The sequence below is a fragment of the Electrona antarctica genome (assembly GCF_951216825.1).
Source record: "Electrona antarctica genome assembly, chromosome: 24".
NCBI lineage: Eukaryota > Metazoa > Chordata > Actinopteri > Myctophiformes > Myctophidae > Electrona > Electrona antarctica.
Genome location: NC_136803.1, coordinates 21,400,783 through 21,415,260, shown reverse-complemented (window position 1 = coordinate 21,415,260; position 14,478 = coordinate 21,400,783). Strand labels below are relative to the sequence as shown.

The window sequence follows — 14,478 nt, the reverse complement described above, 5'->3', positions numbered from 1 at the left end:
GCCATGATGGCGTTATGATGACGTCCTCGGGTGAGAGGACGTTCAGGACTAGGCCAGATCACACACAGCCCATATATGGGGATGATCTTTACGTCATTTCCAGGATGTCTTCATCACCAGTGGAAATATTATAGCTTATTCTGGGCCAGACTCTCTCTGAGTCATCCATGCAGGGACGTACGTCTTAGTGGGAGGAAATTTATGTTGGTTGAAATCAGGTGATATTCTGGGCCAGATCTGACTCGTCTTGGTTTGACTTCATCTGGCCCCAATCGAGACGTCACTAATTCGTCCAGGTGCTTTCCGGGCTAACTAAAAGCTAGCGCACCTTAATTATCAAAATCATTGGTGTGCAGCGCGTGCACACGCAGACAAATTTGCCTCGCCGGTTTACCAACTCGCTGCAGCGAAAATTCTTCATCGATGTCTTCTTCATCGTTACGCTAACAAGCTGTCTTCAGCACAGATGTTATATAGTTCATTTCCAAAGTGATCGCATTATTTTGTGCAATTAAATGGTCAGCTAGATAATGATAAAAAGGTGAGAACCGGTATGTGAATACCAATGATAGTAGGCCTACCATTTCAGGATATCGTTTACTGATGAAACACATTGTTAACTAGAAAAAGTGCCCTTCTGGGCACAGGTCTCCACCAGGAGGATAGGAGTGTGTGTGATGTTTGGCAAAATGTTTAGGAGTAATATAATCATGTTTTGTGTGTGTGTGTGTGTGTGTGTGTGTGTGAGACACGGCTTGGCCTGTTGTAGCGCCACCATGAGGCTGATTTGATAACTGTCAAGTGGCATTTCTTCCTCAGCCTAGTGGGAATATGCATGCACAGTTTCACCGCGATCGGATGCTGTGTTGAGTAGTTGTGGCGATTTGTAAAAAACGGGTACAAAGCGGGCTACTCCTGAAAAGTTTAGAAGCCAATCTTAGGCAATGAAGGTGGATTATGAGAAATCAAACAAACCCGTCTTGATCACATGACTATGGAGAGCATGTGTACCGATTTGCGTGAAATTTGGATAAAATCTGAAGGAGTAATATTAGAAAATGTGTTTTACATATGTCGGCCTCCTGGTGGCGCTATAAAGAGCAGATGTGAAAAATTCCAGGCAAAGGTTTTTCATTGGCCTCTAGGGAGTGTGCATACAAAGTTTTAGACGGATCTGTGCAGTTGGAGGTAAAAACTTTTTGGCCAGTTATAGCGCCACCATGAGGCTTAGTTGAAAATGTTCATGTGGCATTTCTTCCTCGGCCTAGTGGGAATGTGCGTGCACAATTTCACGGAAATCACACGATGTGTTCATGATTTGCAGTATCTTGTTTGAAACTGAGCACTCCTGCGAACTTTGGAAGCCAATCTTAGCCAATCAGGATGGAGTCTGAGAAATCTGAAAGACCCGTTTCGTTGAATGGCCAATGTACCAATTTGCGTGATGTTTGGACAAAATCTGTAGGTGTACTGTCCAAAAACTTGTTTTGCACAAAGCGGTCTCCTGGTGGCGCTATAACCGGCCGTTCTGGAAATTCTGGGGCAGAGGTTCACCGTTGGCATCCAGGGAGTGTGTGTGCAAAATTTGGCATCGACCGGGTTAACGGTGCCGGAGATTAGCTGTTCACAGACGGACGGACACACGGACACACGGACACACGGAGGGACGGAGTGCAAAACATACTCTCTCCCCATGCCTTCGGCCTGGTGGAGACAATAATAATATTGTTTACTAATGAAACACATTGTTTCGGTACTTTCGGTGTTTAAACTTTAGCATTCCTACTTCATCTAGTGTAAATTCTGAACAACTATCCTCTCTCTCTCTCTCTCTCTCTCTCTCTCTCAATTCAATGCAATTTAAATAAAGGTGATGTAAAACAAAAATGCACTAAACTGCGGCGAGTCGGAAAACTGGCCAGTTCTCCGGATACCGCCCTATAGGCGGCTGCTGAGCCCAGTGACACTGAGGGGTCATCGTGGGATGCACAGCGTATGTTCAGTTCACACACCACCTGCACGCACGCACGCTCAATGGTGTTCAAGTCTGGGCTCTGGCTGGGTCACACAAGCACTTTCACAGAGTTGTCCTCAAACCACTTCTTTGTTATCTTAGCTGTGTGCTTGGGGTCGTTGTCCTGTTGGAAGGTGAATCGTTGACCAAGTCAGAGGTCCTAACCTAAGCGCTCTGGAGCAGGTTTTCATCCAGGATGTCTCTGTACACTGCTCCATTCATCTTTCCCGCTATCTCCCAGTTCGTGCCGCTGAAAAACATCCCCACAGCATGATGCTGCCTGGTTTCCTCCAGACATGACGCTTGGCATTCAGGCCAAAAAGCTCTATTTTGGTTTCATCAGACCAGAGAATCTTGTTAATCATGGTCTGAGAGTCGTTTAGGTGCCTTTTGGCAAACTCCAGGCGGGCTGTCATGTGCCTTTTACTGAGGAGAGGCTTCCGTCTGGCCACTCTACCATAAAGGCCTGATTGGTGGAGTGCTGCAGAGATGGTTGTCGTCCCTCTGGAAGGTTCTCCCATTTCCTCAGAGTGACGCTGGAGCTCTGTCAGAGTGATCATGGGGTCCATGGTCACCTCCCTGACCAAGGCCTTTCTCCCCCGATTGCTCAGTTTGGACGGGCAGCCAGCTTAGGAAGAGTCATGGCGGTTCTGAACTTCTTCCATTTGCGAATGATGGAGGCTACTGTGCTCTTCGGGACCTCCTCTTTGGTACCCTTCCCCAGCTCTGTGCCGCGATACAATTCTGACTCGGAGGTCTACAAACAATTCCTTTGACTTCATGGCTTGGTTTTTGCTCTGCCATGCACTGTAAGCTGCCTGTGGGGCCTTATATAGACAGGTGTGTGCCTTTCCCAATAAAGTCCAATCAACTGAATTTCCCACAGGTGCACTCTAGTCAAGTTGTAGGAACACCTCAAGGACAATCGGTGAAAACAGGATGCATTTGAGCTCAGTTTTGAGTGTCATATCAAAGAGTGTGAATACTTGTAAAAAGTACTTGTAAATGTACATGTGAGTTGTCAGTTTTTTGAGAAAAATGCTAGAAATAAAATTCCACTGTTATTATGGGCTATTGGTGTGTAGATTGATGAGAAAAAAATACGAATTGAATCCCTTTTGAAATGAGGCTGTAACGAAACAAAATGTGGAAAAAGTGAAGGAGTGTGAACACTTTCCGGATGCAAGCTCGTATAGTGCGGTTCCCGCCCAGAATGGGTTTTAAAACCACCTCAAAGATATTGTTCCCTCTGACCTCTGCCCCCCCCCCCCCCCCCCCCATTACAGGTACATCAGGACGCTGTACCTGGGCATCCAGTCGCGGCGGCAGAAGGAGCACCAGCGGCGCTGGTACTGGGCCATGATGTTCGAGTACGCCGACGTCAACATGCTGCGCCTGCTGGAGACCTTCCTGGAGTCGGCGCCGCAGCTGGTGCTGCAGCTGTGCATCATGATCCAGGAGAACCGCGCCGAGACCCTGCAGTGTAGGTGGATGTGCTGTATATGTCTGACCATGTCCAGAGTGTACAGGTGGATGTCTGACCATGTCCAGAGAGTACAGGTGGATGTCTGACCATGTCCAGAGTGTACAGGTGGATGTCTGACCATGTCCAGAGAGTACAGGTGGATGTGCTGTATATGTCTGATCATGTCCAGAGTGTATAGGTGGATGTGCTGCATGTATGATCATGTCCAGAGAGTGTATAGGTACAGAAAGGCTTTAATGTCTCAATTTCGCTTTTGTTTCTTGTTTTCCAACTGGATCCCATACATGGGGTTTCTGGAAAGTCAAGGAATATTGAAAAAGCTATTTCATACAGAAAAAGTCAATGGAATTTGAACGATATATATTTCTATTTTTGCGTATTTAGCATAAAATATCATAATCATAAAAAAATATTTAGTGTAAGTGATTAGGTATATGGCCAAGCAGCAAATTAACATAGTTGTATGTATAGCATTTAAGCTGCCCTGAGAGCAGCATTCAAAAAGGGAGCTGGTCCCATTGTCTGGTCCCATTGTCCCATTGTACCACTGTTGTGGTATCTCATACATACAGTATCAGGTAAAAAACTCAATGAATGCTTTTGTTAGAAACCCTATTAGATTGTTTGGTGCATGACGGACCTTTCTCTATCGTTTCCTATCTTTGTTTCTCTCTATTTCCCATGGTTGCATTTATAAACAATGTCAATGAATGAATATATGGACGCAGACCGCAAGTTTCCCTCTTTCTCTCTCTCTCTCTCTTTCTGTCTCTCTCTCTGTCTCTGTCTCTCTCTCTCTCTCTATCGTTCTCTCTCCATAACCCCTCCATCCCACCTTATTCTCTCTCTCTCTCTCCTTCTATATATATATATATATATATAGGCGTGTCCTCCCTGGCGTCTCTCCTCTCCCTGGCGTGGGTGCTGGCGTCGTACCACAAGCTGCTGCGCGACTCCCGCGACGACCAGCGCAGCATGAGCTACCGCGGCGCGCTGCTGCACCTGCTGTGGCGCCTGTTCACCATCTCGTCGCGCGTGCTCTCGCTGGCGCTCTTCGCCAGCCTCTTCCACCTGTACTTTGGCATCTTCGTGGTGTTCCACTGGTGCGCCATGGCCTTCTGGGTGGTGCACGGCGGCACCGACTTCTGCATGTCCAAGTGGGAGGAGGTGCTGTTCAACATGGTGGTGGGCATCGTCTACATCTTCTGCTGGTTCAACGTCAAGGAGGGCACCACGCGCTACCGCATGGTGGCCTACTACAGCGTGGTGCTGGCCGAGAACACCGTGCTCACCGGCCTCTGGTGAGTGAATGAACGCCATTTTGGAAAGAACGTGTACTGTGTGGGCCCCATCATCCATGTATACGTCCTTCACAGGTGTTACCGCTGATACTAATGAAGGCGGCTCTGTTCCATTCTGGTCAAACAGAGCCAGCGGTGCTGCTATTGTTTCGATTGATTGATTGATTGATTGATTGATTGATTGATTGACAGTATGCAGAATGGGTACATTTCAAACAAAAGCACAACTCAATACAAAAACTGTTGCTGTGGACGACACCACGAAATCAACACTGCCAACCGCCTGTCTGTCTGTCTGTCTGTCTGTCTGTCTGTCTGTCTGTCTGTCTGTCTGTCTGTCTGTCTGTCTGTCTGTCTGTCTGTCTGTCTGTCTGTCTGCCTGCCTGCCTGCCTGCCTGCCTGCCTGCCTGCCTGCCTGCCTGCCTGCCTGCCTGCCTGTCTGTCTGTCTGTCTGTCTGTCCAGGTACGCGTACAGAGACCCAGCGCTCACCGACTCCTACGCGGGCCTGGCGCTCTGCGGCGTCTACCTGTCCTTCGCCGGGGGCGTGGCCATCATGCTGCTCTACTACGGCTTCCTGCACCCGGCCACCGCCCACCTGCACCCCAGCCCCGCCTCCTCCTGCTGCGCACAGCTCCTGTGGGGCCTGCCGCTGCCCCCTGCCGCGTCCGCCCCGCCCACAGCCCCGCCCACGCCGGCCCACCGCCACCACTACGGCGGCAGCGGCGGCATGACGTCGGACTCGGACTCGGAGGACGCGACGGCCGAGAGCTGCCTGCCCGTCTTCCAGGTAGAGTCAGAGAGGATGTTAAAGGACAACTTTAGTTTTTTTTCATCCAAGGCTCATGTTTTAAGTTGTTATTAGAGAAAGTAAAAGATGAGTGTTCATTTTTCTTCATTTGCTGCTTCCTTTCGTTTTAGGGATTTTAGCGGTTTTTGACAGGGGGGGCGGGGGCATTCGAACGTGGGGCTAAATATGTATTTTTATACAAAATATTATGGCGATTTCTTTTTTTATTATTTACTATAGTCCTAATATACCCCAGGAAATGACATCTGGCCACAGAAGATCACAGGATCTATACTGAATGTGAAGGTAGCCTACTGGGGGGAAGCCACACTGTGTGTCATAGGCTCAATATGTCAGTTTGACACATTCAGTAGATCTCGTGATCTTTTGTGGCCAGATGTAATCTTTGGGGGTATATTAGGACTATAGTAAATAATAAAATAATAAATTGCTATAACATTTTGTAAAGAAATACATATTTAGCCCCATGCTCAAATCCCCCCACCCCCCTGTCAAAAACAGCTAAAATCCCTAAAACGAAAGAAAGCAGCAAATAATAACAACCTAAAACATGAACCGAGTGCCGCGCTATGAGCTTGTAGATCTGCTATTTTTTAATAATCTTGAAAATGTGGCGCAAATCTTTGAATATATATGCTTTCAGAGCGAACGCTTTTAACTCAAATCTTTGCTTCTGGGGGAGGCCCCTGGAACAAGATATTTTCAGATGAGGGTCGGCGGCCGATTACATATATTTTTGGGGGTCCTTGGCATGGAAATGTTTGAGAACCACTGACATAGAAACATGAGGTTTTTCAGAAAACTGTCAGGTCTAAATGGGGTAAATAAAATCTGGGAATACATTTCTTACCACGAATTTGTTTGTAGAGGTGTCTGCTAACTAACTAACATATCCCACATTGCTGGAGAAAAGTCTTGGTATATAGAAATCAATTCCCCAGATTTGACATGATTATTCTGACATTGATCATGCTGGTAATGCATGTTTGTATTTGTGCTTTTATTGTGCAATGGGTATATTTTCTCCATATGAACTTTGCTATTTAGGGTTGAAATAGTGGGGTGGGAGCGGCTATCTTTGGGAGAGTTTTTATTTTGTTTTGTTTTGTCCTGTCTGTACTCTGTATGTATGGTTGTACTGTTGTATTGTTTTGTGAACTGTATTGTATTAGGGCATTCACTTCTAGTAGTTACTAGTTGACTAGTTGCCTAGTTTACTAGTCGACTAGTCGACTATGTGTTTAACTACCTATTATGTAAATGGAAATAAATATTTGTACATTTAAAAACTGTGTACATTGGTGACTATAACTATAATCTACCTGACCTACAAAATCAAAAGAAGAAAGAAATACATATATTTTTTTCTTTTCTTATCAACTAGTCAACTAGTACCAACAAGGTCGACTAGTGGATTTACTAGTCGACTAGTAAACTAGACATCTCAAGGGGCTCATCCTTTCAATAAAGGTATAATCATTATTTTCCCCCCTGTAACCGTTAAGGTGCGGTCGATGCCGGCGGCCTCCGCCTCGTCCAAGATGGAGGGCCCGCTCATCAAGATCGACATGCCGCGCAAGCGCTACCCGGCGTGGGACGCCCACTACGTGGACCGCCGGCTGCGGAGGACCATCAACATCCTGCAGTACATCACGCCGGCCGCCGTGGGCATCCGCTACCGCGACGGACCCTTACTCTACGAACTGCTGCAGTACGAGTCCTCGCTCTGACACGCAACACGGCAACGCGCACAAGGCTCGCGCACACACACACAAGGCACGCGCGCGCACACACACACACACACACACACACACACACACACACACACACACACACACACACACACACACACACACACACACACACACGTGCACAAACTTGTACTGCTATGCTTATGAGGACATTAATCTTCACACTGAATCTTATCTCTCGCACTTCCTACGTGCCTAAATTATGATCGTAATCGGCCCATAACAGAAACCCCTTATTGTGACTCCCTTATTGTTTAAGTAAAGTGGGTGACGAGGCAAAAATGTCCTCACTTTCCATATTTGTCCTATGTCCTTTATGATTTGTGGCAGCGGTGGCCGAACGGTTTGCGGATCGGTCTTGATACCGGAAGGTTGCCAGTTCGAATCCTCGGACCGGCACGTTAAAATTACCACCGCTGAAGTGCCCTTGAGCAAGGCATTGAACCCCAACCATGAAATGTTCTATGAGCAGGGCGCGGCTGTAAACAAGCATCTCGAGCTTAGTCCACTTACCCTGGGTAAACAAAGAACTTTGCTTTGCTTTGCTTTATGAGGACATTTGGCTCACACACACACACACACACACACACAAGTTAGCAGTACAAGTACACTCACACGCACACACACACACACACACACGCACATGCACATGCACACACATAAACTATATATTCAGTATATGTATATGTGTATCTGTATCTCTCACACTGAAACACACAGATGTGCAGGACATGCACATACTGTAACAACAGAGCTATAGGCACAACACAACCTATGAAGTAAACGTATTGCGTTCACATGCAGCGGCAGCGCATTGCGTACCGGAGACTATAAAACATGTCTACGGACGAATAAATTAAGGAGCAGCACACACACCACCCACACAAGCACAAATGTACACGCCGGTATTAGCTGAAAGGCACAAGAGTGATCTCTAACACACATGCACAACGCCACCAACACACACACACACACACACACACACACACACACACACACACACACACACACACACACAAAGACACAAGTTTCTCGCAATCATTCAGACTTGCGAGTCCCACGGCCATGACTCAAATAGCTGCTTCAGCACGAGTCTCTCTCTCTCTCTCTCTCTCTCCACCGCCTTCTTATCTCCGTCTATATCCCTTCTTTCTCTCCGTCCGTTGTCGTTTATGCATCTTTCAGACCCGCCGCGCGCTGCTGTGAAGAGCAAAACAAAAAATGAGAAGGGTCAAAGACAAAAAAAAAATACAAAAACAAAAAAGAAGCGCGCGCATTCACGACCGACCGGCGCCCTCGCTTTCAACTGCATGCCGTCTTTGTTACACTGCACTATCACAGGTTTTTATGTATTATGTTTTCCAACGCGCAGGACAAGTGTGCGTTTTTTTTTAATATCGTATAGGCATAGGTATATCTGTCACGTGGTGTCGTCGACCCAGAGGCCACGAGGGCAACTTGTTTTCTGTTCAGAGTGACGGGAGGGTGAATTGGTCAGGGTTTGTATTACTGTTCAGAGCAGCAAGGTATGTAGGCTAGTCAATCTAAGGTTTGACCCAAAGGAAATTGCAATGGTAATTATTATATTAAGGTTTTCTATGATCCAACATATTAAAAATCACACCCGTGTGAACTGAGTGGTGTAAGGTTTTATATAGCATGATCAGCTGTGGTCTGACGTAATGTCTGACGTAATGAAATAAGGTAAGGTATTATGTAGCCTGATCAGCTCTGATCTGACGTAATGAAATCACACCCGGATGTGATTTCACAACTGGCTTTTTCTGTGCAGAGAAAATGACCATGGTTGCTACGGTCATCCAGTTCACCCGGGTGTGATTTAATTACGTCAGAAATTATTTTGAACATAGCAACCATGCTCATTTTTTTCTGCACACAAAAGCCAGTTGTAGGAGTGGTTTACACCACTCAAAAAGTGTTGTATTGAACAACATTGTGGATCATGGTAAATACAGGGGTTGAACGTTGGGGGTACTATTAAAAACCTATATATGGCAAAGATTTCATGTGACGTGTCAAACTAGGGGTTTATTCATGATTCTGTATCAATTGCAAGCATTAGTTTTGCACAAAAAACACTCCATAGCCGTCTTCACAAATGTGATGAGGTCATCACATTTGGGCAAGTGGCTAAGGTCGAATTTAGCCCAAGGACAGTTTTTTTGTGCAAAACTAATGCTTGGAATGGATTCAGAATCACGAAAAACCCCTAGTGACCCCTTAAAGCATAATTAAAATTTGGAAATTTTGCCTTTTAATGGTACCCCAACTTTCAATCCCTGAATTTACCATGATCCACAATTTTTCAACACAACAATTTTTAATTTGGATGACCCTAAGGATCATAAAAAAAACCTTGAATGATTACTATTGCAATTTCCTTTGGGTCACGCCCCTTTTTAGCTTAGATTGACTGGCCTAATGCTGGGAAGGACAGACAGACGATCAGCATCTTGTGTACGTTTGTGTGTGTGTGTTTGTGAATGCTTGTGTGTGTGTGTGTGCATGCGCGAGCGCAAGCGGGTTTGTGTGTTCGTATGTGCGGTCATGTGTGACTTACAGACACTTCCCTGCCTCTGCAGATTGTCAGCATTGATCTACTGACCAAAAGTTCCCCTTAATTAAAGCGTGCTTCCGGTCAAATCTCCTTCCGTCTCTCTTGTACACAAAGTGGGAGACACCGCCTGGACGAAGGCACCAGGCATACCTGAGAGTAGACGCTCGTACTCGGATCAAAACGACAACAATAGATGCACAACTGGGAGAAGATCATGTGTTCTGAAAATAGACCTTAAGACTTACCCTCGCTAAAAAAAACACTTCTAACAGCAAATAAGTATTCATGACGTTCAAATGTAGTCCTACACCAGTACACCTGCCATGTTAATGGGGGACCAACACAGGTGTTTCAACTTGTCTGATTGGCATAGATAGAACTAATGTTCTTCAAGATTTAAATCATTCAAAAAATCATTTTCATTGTCTCTCGTCTCTCACGATGACTTGGCGTGTGGCCTGCAATGCATTCATGCTTCTCCACTGTTCCAAAAAGCCAACCCACAAGTGAGCTGTGATGCGTGGTTAATTAATTATGTATTTTTATTTAATTTTTTTCCATTCTCTCTTTCTCTCACACCCCAAGCTGTCAAACTGGCAGGCAGAACAAATAATAAACGGCGTGATAATTCCTCCGATAGGAAACGACTGACACGCTATTATTGGAACGAGAAAGACAATTAGAAAACGTTGGCGCTGCTTTGACACCATGTGACGGCGAGGACAAGGGACCATCTGGAAAGATGCGGGAGGAATACTTATCACAGCTTCAGATATGCCAAGTTCACGCCTATATCCCAAATACCTCTCACCTGTAGTCCAGGATAATAAAACAGGGCCATTTTAGTGTGTAAAGTCAGAATATCAATCTTTTTCTTTGTGAGAAATGAGCTCAAGCTCGTCTCCACGACAGGATGAAAGCTAATGAGAAAGACTATTAAGGTATCTTAGAGGATCTGAACAGCAAAGTGCAAAATATGCAAGTGCAACGCAACTCATTAAGGTAATACACAGGCATGGAGTTACGACCCCCTGTAGGGGGAATAACATAGTAATGAGGAGACAGCTTTTACAAAAGATGATTTGTGTTTATTATCTCAGTTGACAGATTAAATATTTTCAATTGTTTTCCTTCTCAAAGGAATAATGGCTTCAGGATGTCTGTTACATTGGAGAAAAACTTGCTATCTAAGAAAAGAAAATTACCCCTAACGAAAGTCCCTAACAAAGTGGAAACAAAAATACAATTACTAATCTCATAACAAAAATACAATAAACGGGATTCAAACAAAAGAACTATCAAACATCCCTACGGGATGGTAAAGCAGGGTTTTAACATTACATAAGGAAAAGTACATTAAAGAAATTAGGAGCCGACTATCGAAATAAAGTTAAATACTGAAGGTTACTTAAGAACTCAGGACTAACATGAAACCAGAAACAAAATATAACTTACTCAAAAAGGACTGAAGACAAAGAGAACAACTATCAAAGCAAACTAACTAAAGAAACAAAATACCAAAGCAAACAAAAGCAACATGGGTGGAGGACAAGCGGGATGGCATCTCTGCTGCAGACGCAAGCTGACGTCCTCACAGCAGTCTTCTTCTTCTTCTTCTTCTTGTGGGGTTTATTGGCGGTTGGCAAACAAAACTGTGCATTACCGCCACCTACTGGTGTCTTTATTCCTCCTACCTATTGGATTCCTGAGTTACCTTACCACATCAACCTATATTCTATCAATAAGACTGGTCACTCTCAGATATTCAAAAAGGTGCCTATAGCACCTGTCTCCTGACCCTTTTCTTAGTATATTTACTAAGTCGTACCTTTCTTTTATTTCTGCTAAATTCTCCCTTAACTGTCTCCTTTCTCCTTCATATGCTCTACAGTTCATCATGACATGCTCAACTGTTTCCTCCTCCCCACAATGATCGCACCTCCCTGTATCGTGTTTCCCTATCATAAATAATGCCGCATTTAGGCCTGTATGTCCAAATCTTAAACGTGTTATTACCGTCTCTTCCCTTCTGCTCTTTCCTGCTCCCCTCTCCTCTCCTACTTTCCTCTGAATTCCATAAAACCATCTTCCCTTCCTCTCCTCCTCCCACCTCTTTTGCCATCTCTCCTTCATCTTTCTTTTAATAATGCTCTTTCCCTCCATCTTACTAACTTTCACTGCCATCTCAATGTTGCCACAGTTTGTCGCCTCCTTTGCCACCTTGTCCACCTCCTCATTTCCTCTCACTCCAATGTGTGCCGGTACCCACATAAACACCACTGTTAAGCCCATCATCCCTATCCTATACAAGATTTGTTTTATTTCTATTAGAATGTCTGGCCTACTTTCTGAGTTGCTGCACTGTAGGCTTTTTAGCACTGAGCTTGAGTCTGAACATATCACTACTCTTAGTGGCCTAACCTCCTCCACCCAGTGTACTGCCAGTAGTATAGCAATCATTTCTGCTGTATACACAGATGCCTCATCGTTGATCCTTTTACCTACCCTTACCTTAAACTCTGGGACACAAAATGCCACTCCTACCTTACTGTCTGCCCTGTCAGGACAGACTGAGCACTTTTATAGACAGCAGGGCCATTATTACCCAGCCAATCAGAACCAGGGCGTGGATGGGAAGAGCGAATGAGGAAGGAGGGGTAGGTCCAGGCAGGACCTGTCAATGATTGCAGCCACCCGCTTTCAATCACCCACTTTACTCTGCCAGTCAGTCATCAGCACCACACCCATTCTCCACACTCTCCATTCACCTCCATTCATGACCTTATAGAGAACACAAAAGGGAAACAATATATCACAGGCCACCAACATGTCCAACTTATCACAATTATTCCCAAATTAACAAGAACAGCGGTCCGTAACACCCCTCACCCAAGAAAAAAACTCTCCCCCCAAAGAAAGAAGCTTACGGTTAAGGTTGGGCAAAAACATGAGAACGGACATCTGCAAAGACATCACCAACTCCTTGTGACAAAGTTCCAAGTTAAAATCCTGTATCAGTAATGACCATCACATAAGTCTTCGAGTCAAGTTTCTAATTCGTCTTAAAACGACCAGAGAATTATAATCACAGATAATGGGCTAAATCCCACTTTAAAAGAATTACAAAACCAACCATAAAGAGTCTGTTTTCCAATCAAACATAGTTATTTTGAGCTGTAGTTTAAAAAAATATCTGTTTTATCCTCCCACAATAGTACAGCTGTGGCCCCACCGCCATTCGCATCCGCCTCAAACTAGCTGGCGTCTGGAAGCTTGGGACAGGCGGGACAGGAGAGCTACCTGGCAGAACTTCACAGGACTCAAAATAAGCCAGTATATGCTTATGTATGGCATTACAGTACAGATCACAAAAGTCACAAAAGCAGAAACAAGAATCACAAAAGCAGATGACTCCCACTTAATCCTCACATTAAGTAGATGTGTAAAAAGGGCTGAGGTGTGAATGTAGGCAACACAATCCTAACGCAACGAAGGCAGTCAACAGAACAGCAGCGTTGAAATACATACTGGTGCAAAACACAGTCAATTGGCTGCTAAACCCACTTCATTATGGTGCAAACATGAAACACATACATGTACTTTTATGGTGCACTAAGGGCAGATTCTATCCCGTTGACAACCATGGTGCATTTTTAGTACTGCCTTCAGTCATTGGTTAAGGCCGTGCCAAAAGGCTCTTGTTTTTGCGACTGCTCTTCCGTAACTGCTCTTCCGTATCCGGCTATGCAAGTTTCAGGGAGATATGCTTAGCGTACACGTGCACACACACACACACACACACACACACATACTGTACATAATGTGGCACACAAAAGCATAGGGTTATAGTCCCTGAAACAGGGTGATATGATAAGCATATCGAACAGGCCTACACATTGATAATAGCCAAAGGTTACACATGCTCTCACTCACGCACACGCACGCTCGCAAGCACGCACGCACGCACGCACGCACGCACGCACGCACGCACGCACGCACGCACACACACACACACACACACTCACACTCACAAAAGCCAACATTTCCATCAACCCCTTTGTGATTCGGGAACAATCTTCATATGGTGCTACTGAGTCAAACTGTGTACAGGACAGTGTTGTATAAATTACCCTGTGTGCATGCATGACAGTGTTTGAACACAAGCAGGTTAGCTGTGAAAGTTTTAGCTTTAATTCAGCATGGACGTTTTACACTGACTGCACTAAACTGTGCCGCTGCTCTTGGTGTGAAACAGACTAGTATACACACAATGAATCACACGTATACAGCAAAACTGGGGATGTTAAAGGACCACTTCACCACTTTTCAACTTCTCTTCCTATAATTGGTCCTAACTAATGTTCATGATAAAATGCCACCATTTTTTCCTACTCAGTCTGTGTCTCATAGGAAGGCTGTGGGCAGTTCAGAAACCCGTCCACCAGTGACATCATCAATGGTGAATCCAAGCTAATAGAAACGGCAGGCTTTCTTTTCCTGAAAAGTTGCAATGCAAAAGTTGAAGCCATCGTTCTCACG

The 14,478-nt window shown here is 45.1% G+C and overlaps 1 protein-coding gene across 1 annotated transcript in view; it reads left to right on the top strand.

Moving 5' to 3' along the window:
• The window catches only part of LOC306916932 (XK-related protein 6-like), a gene marked incomplete at both ends in the record, with an annotated part of 12,791 nt that extends 5,451 nt beyond the window's left edge, over positions 1-7,340 (top strand). The window contains 4 exons of the mRNA XM_079495031.1: positions 3,301-3,497; positions 4,384-4,801; positions 5,265-5,589; positions 7,116-7,340. Coding sequence (XP_079351157.1) covers positions 3,301-3,497; positions 4,384-4,801; positions 5,265-5,589; positions 7,116-7,340 — 1,165 coding nt within the window. The remainder of the gene's footprint in view (positions 1-3,300; positions 3,498-4,383; positions 4,802-5,264; positions 5,590-7,115) is intronic.
• Positions 7,341-14,478: the final 7,138 nt, after the last annotated feature.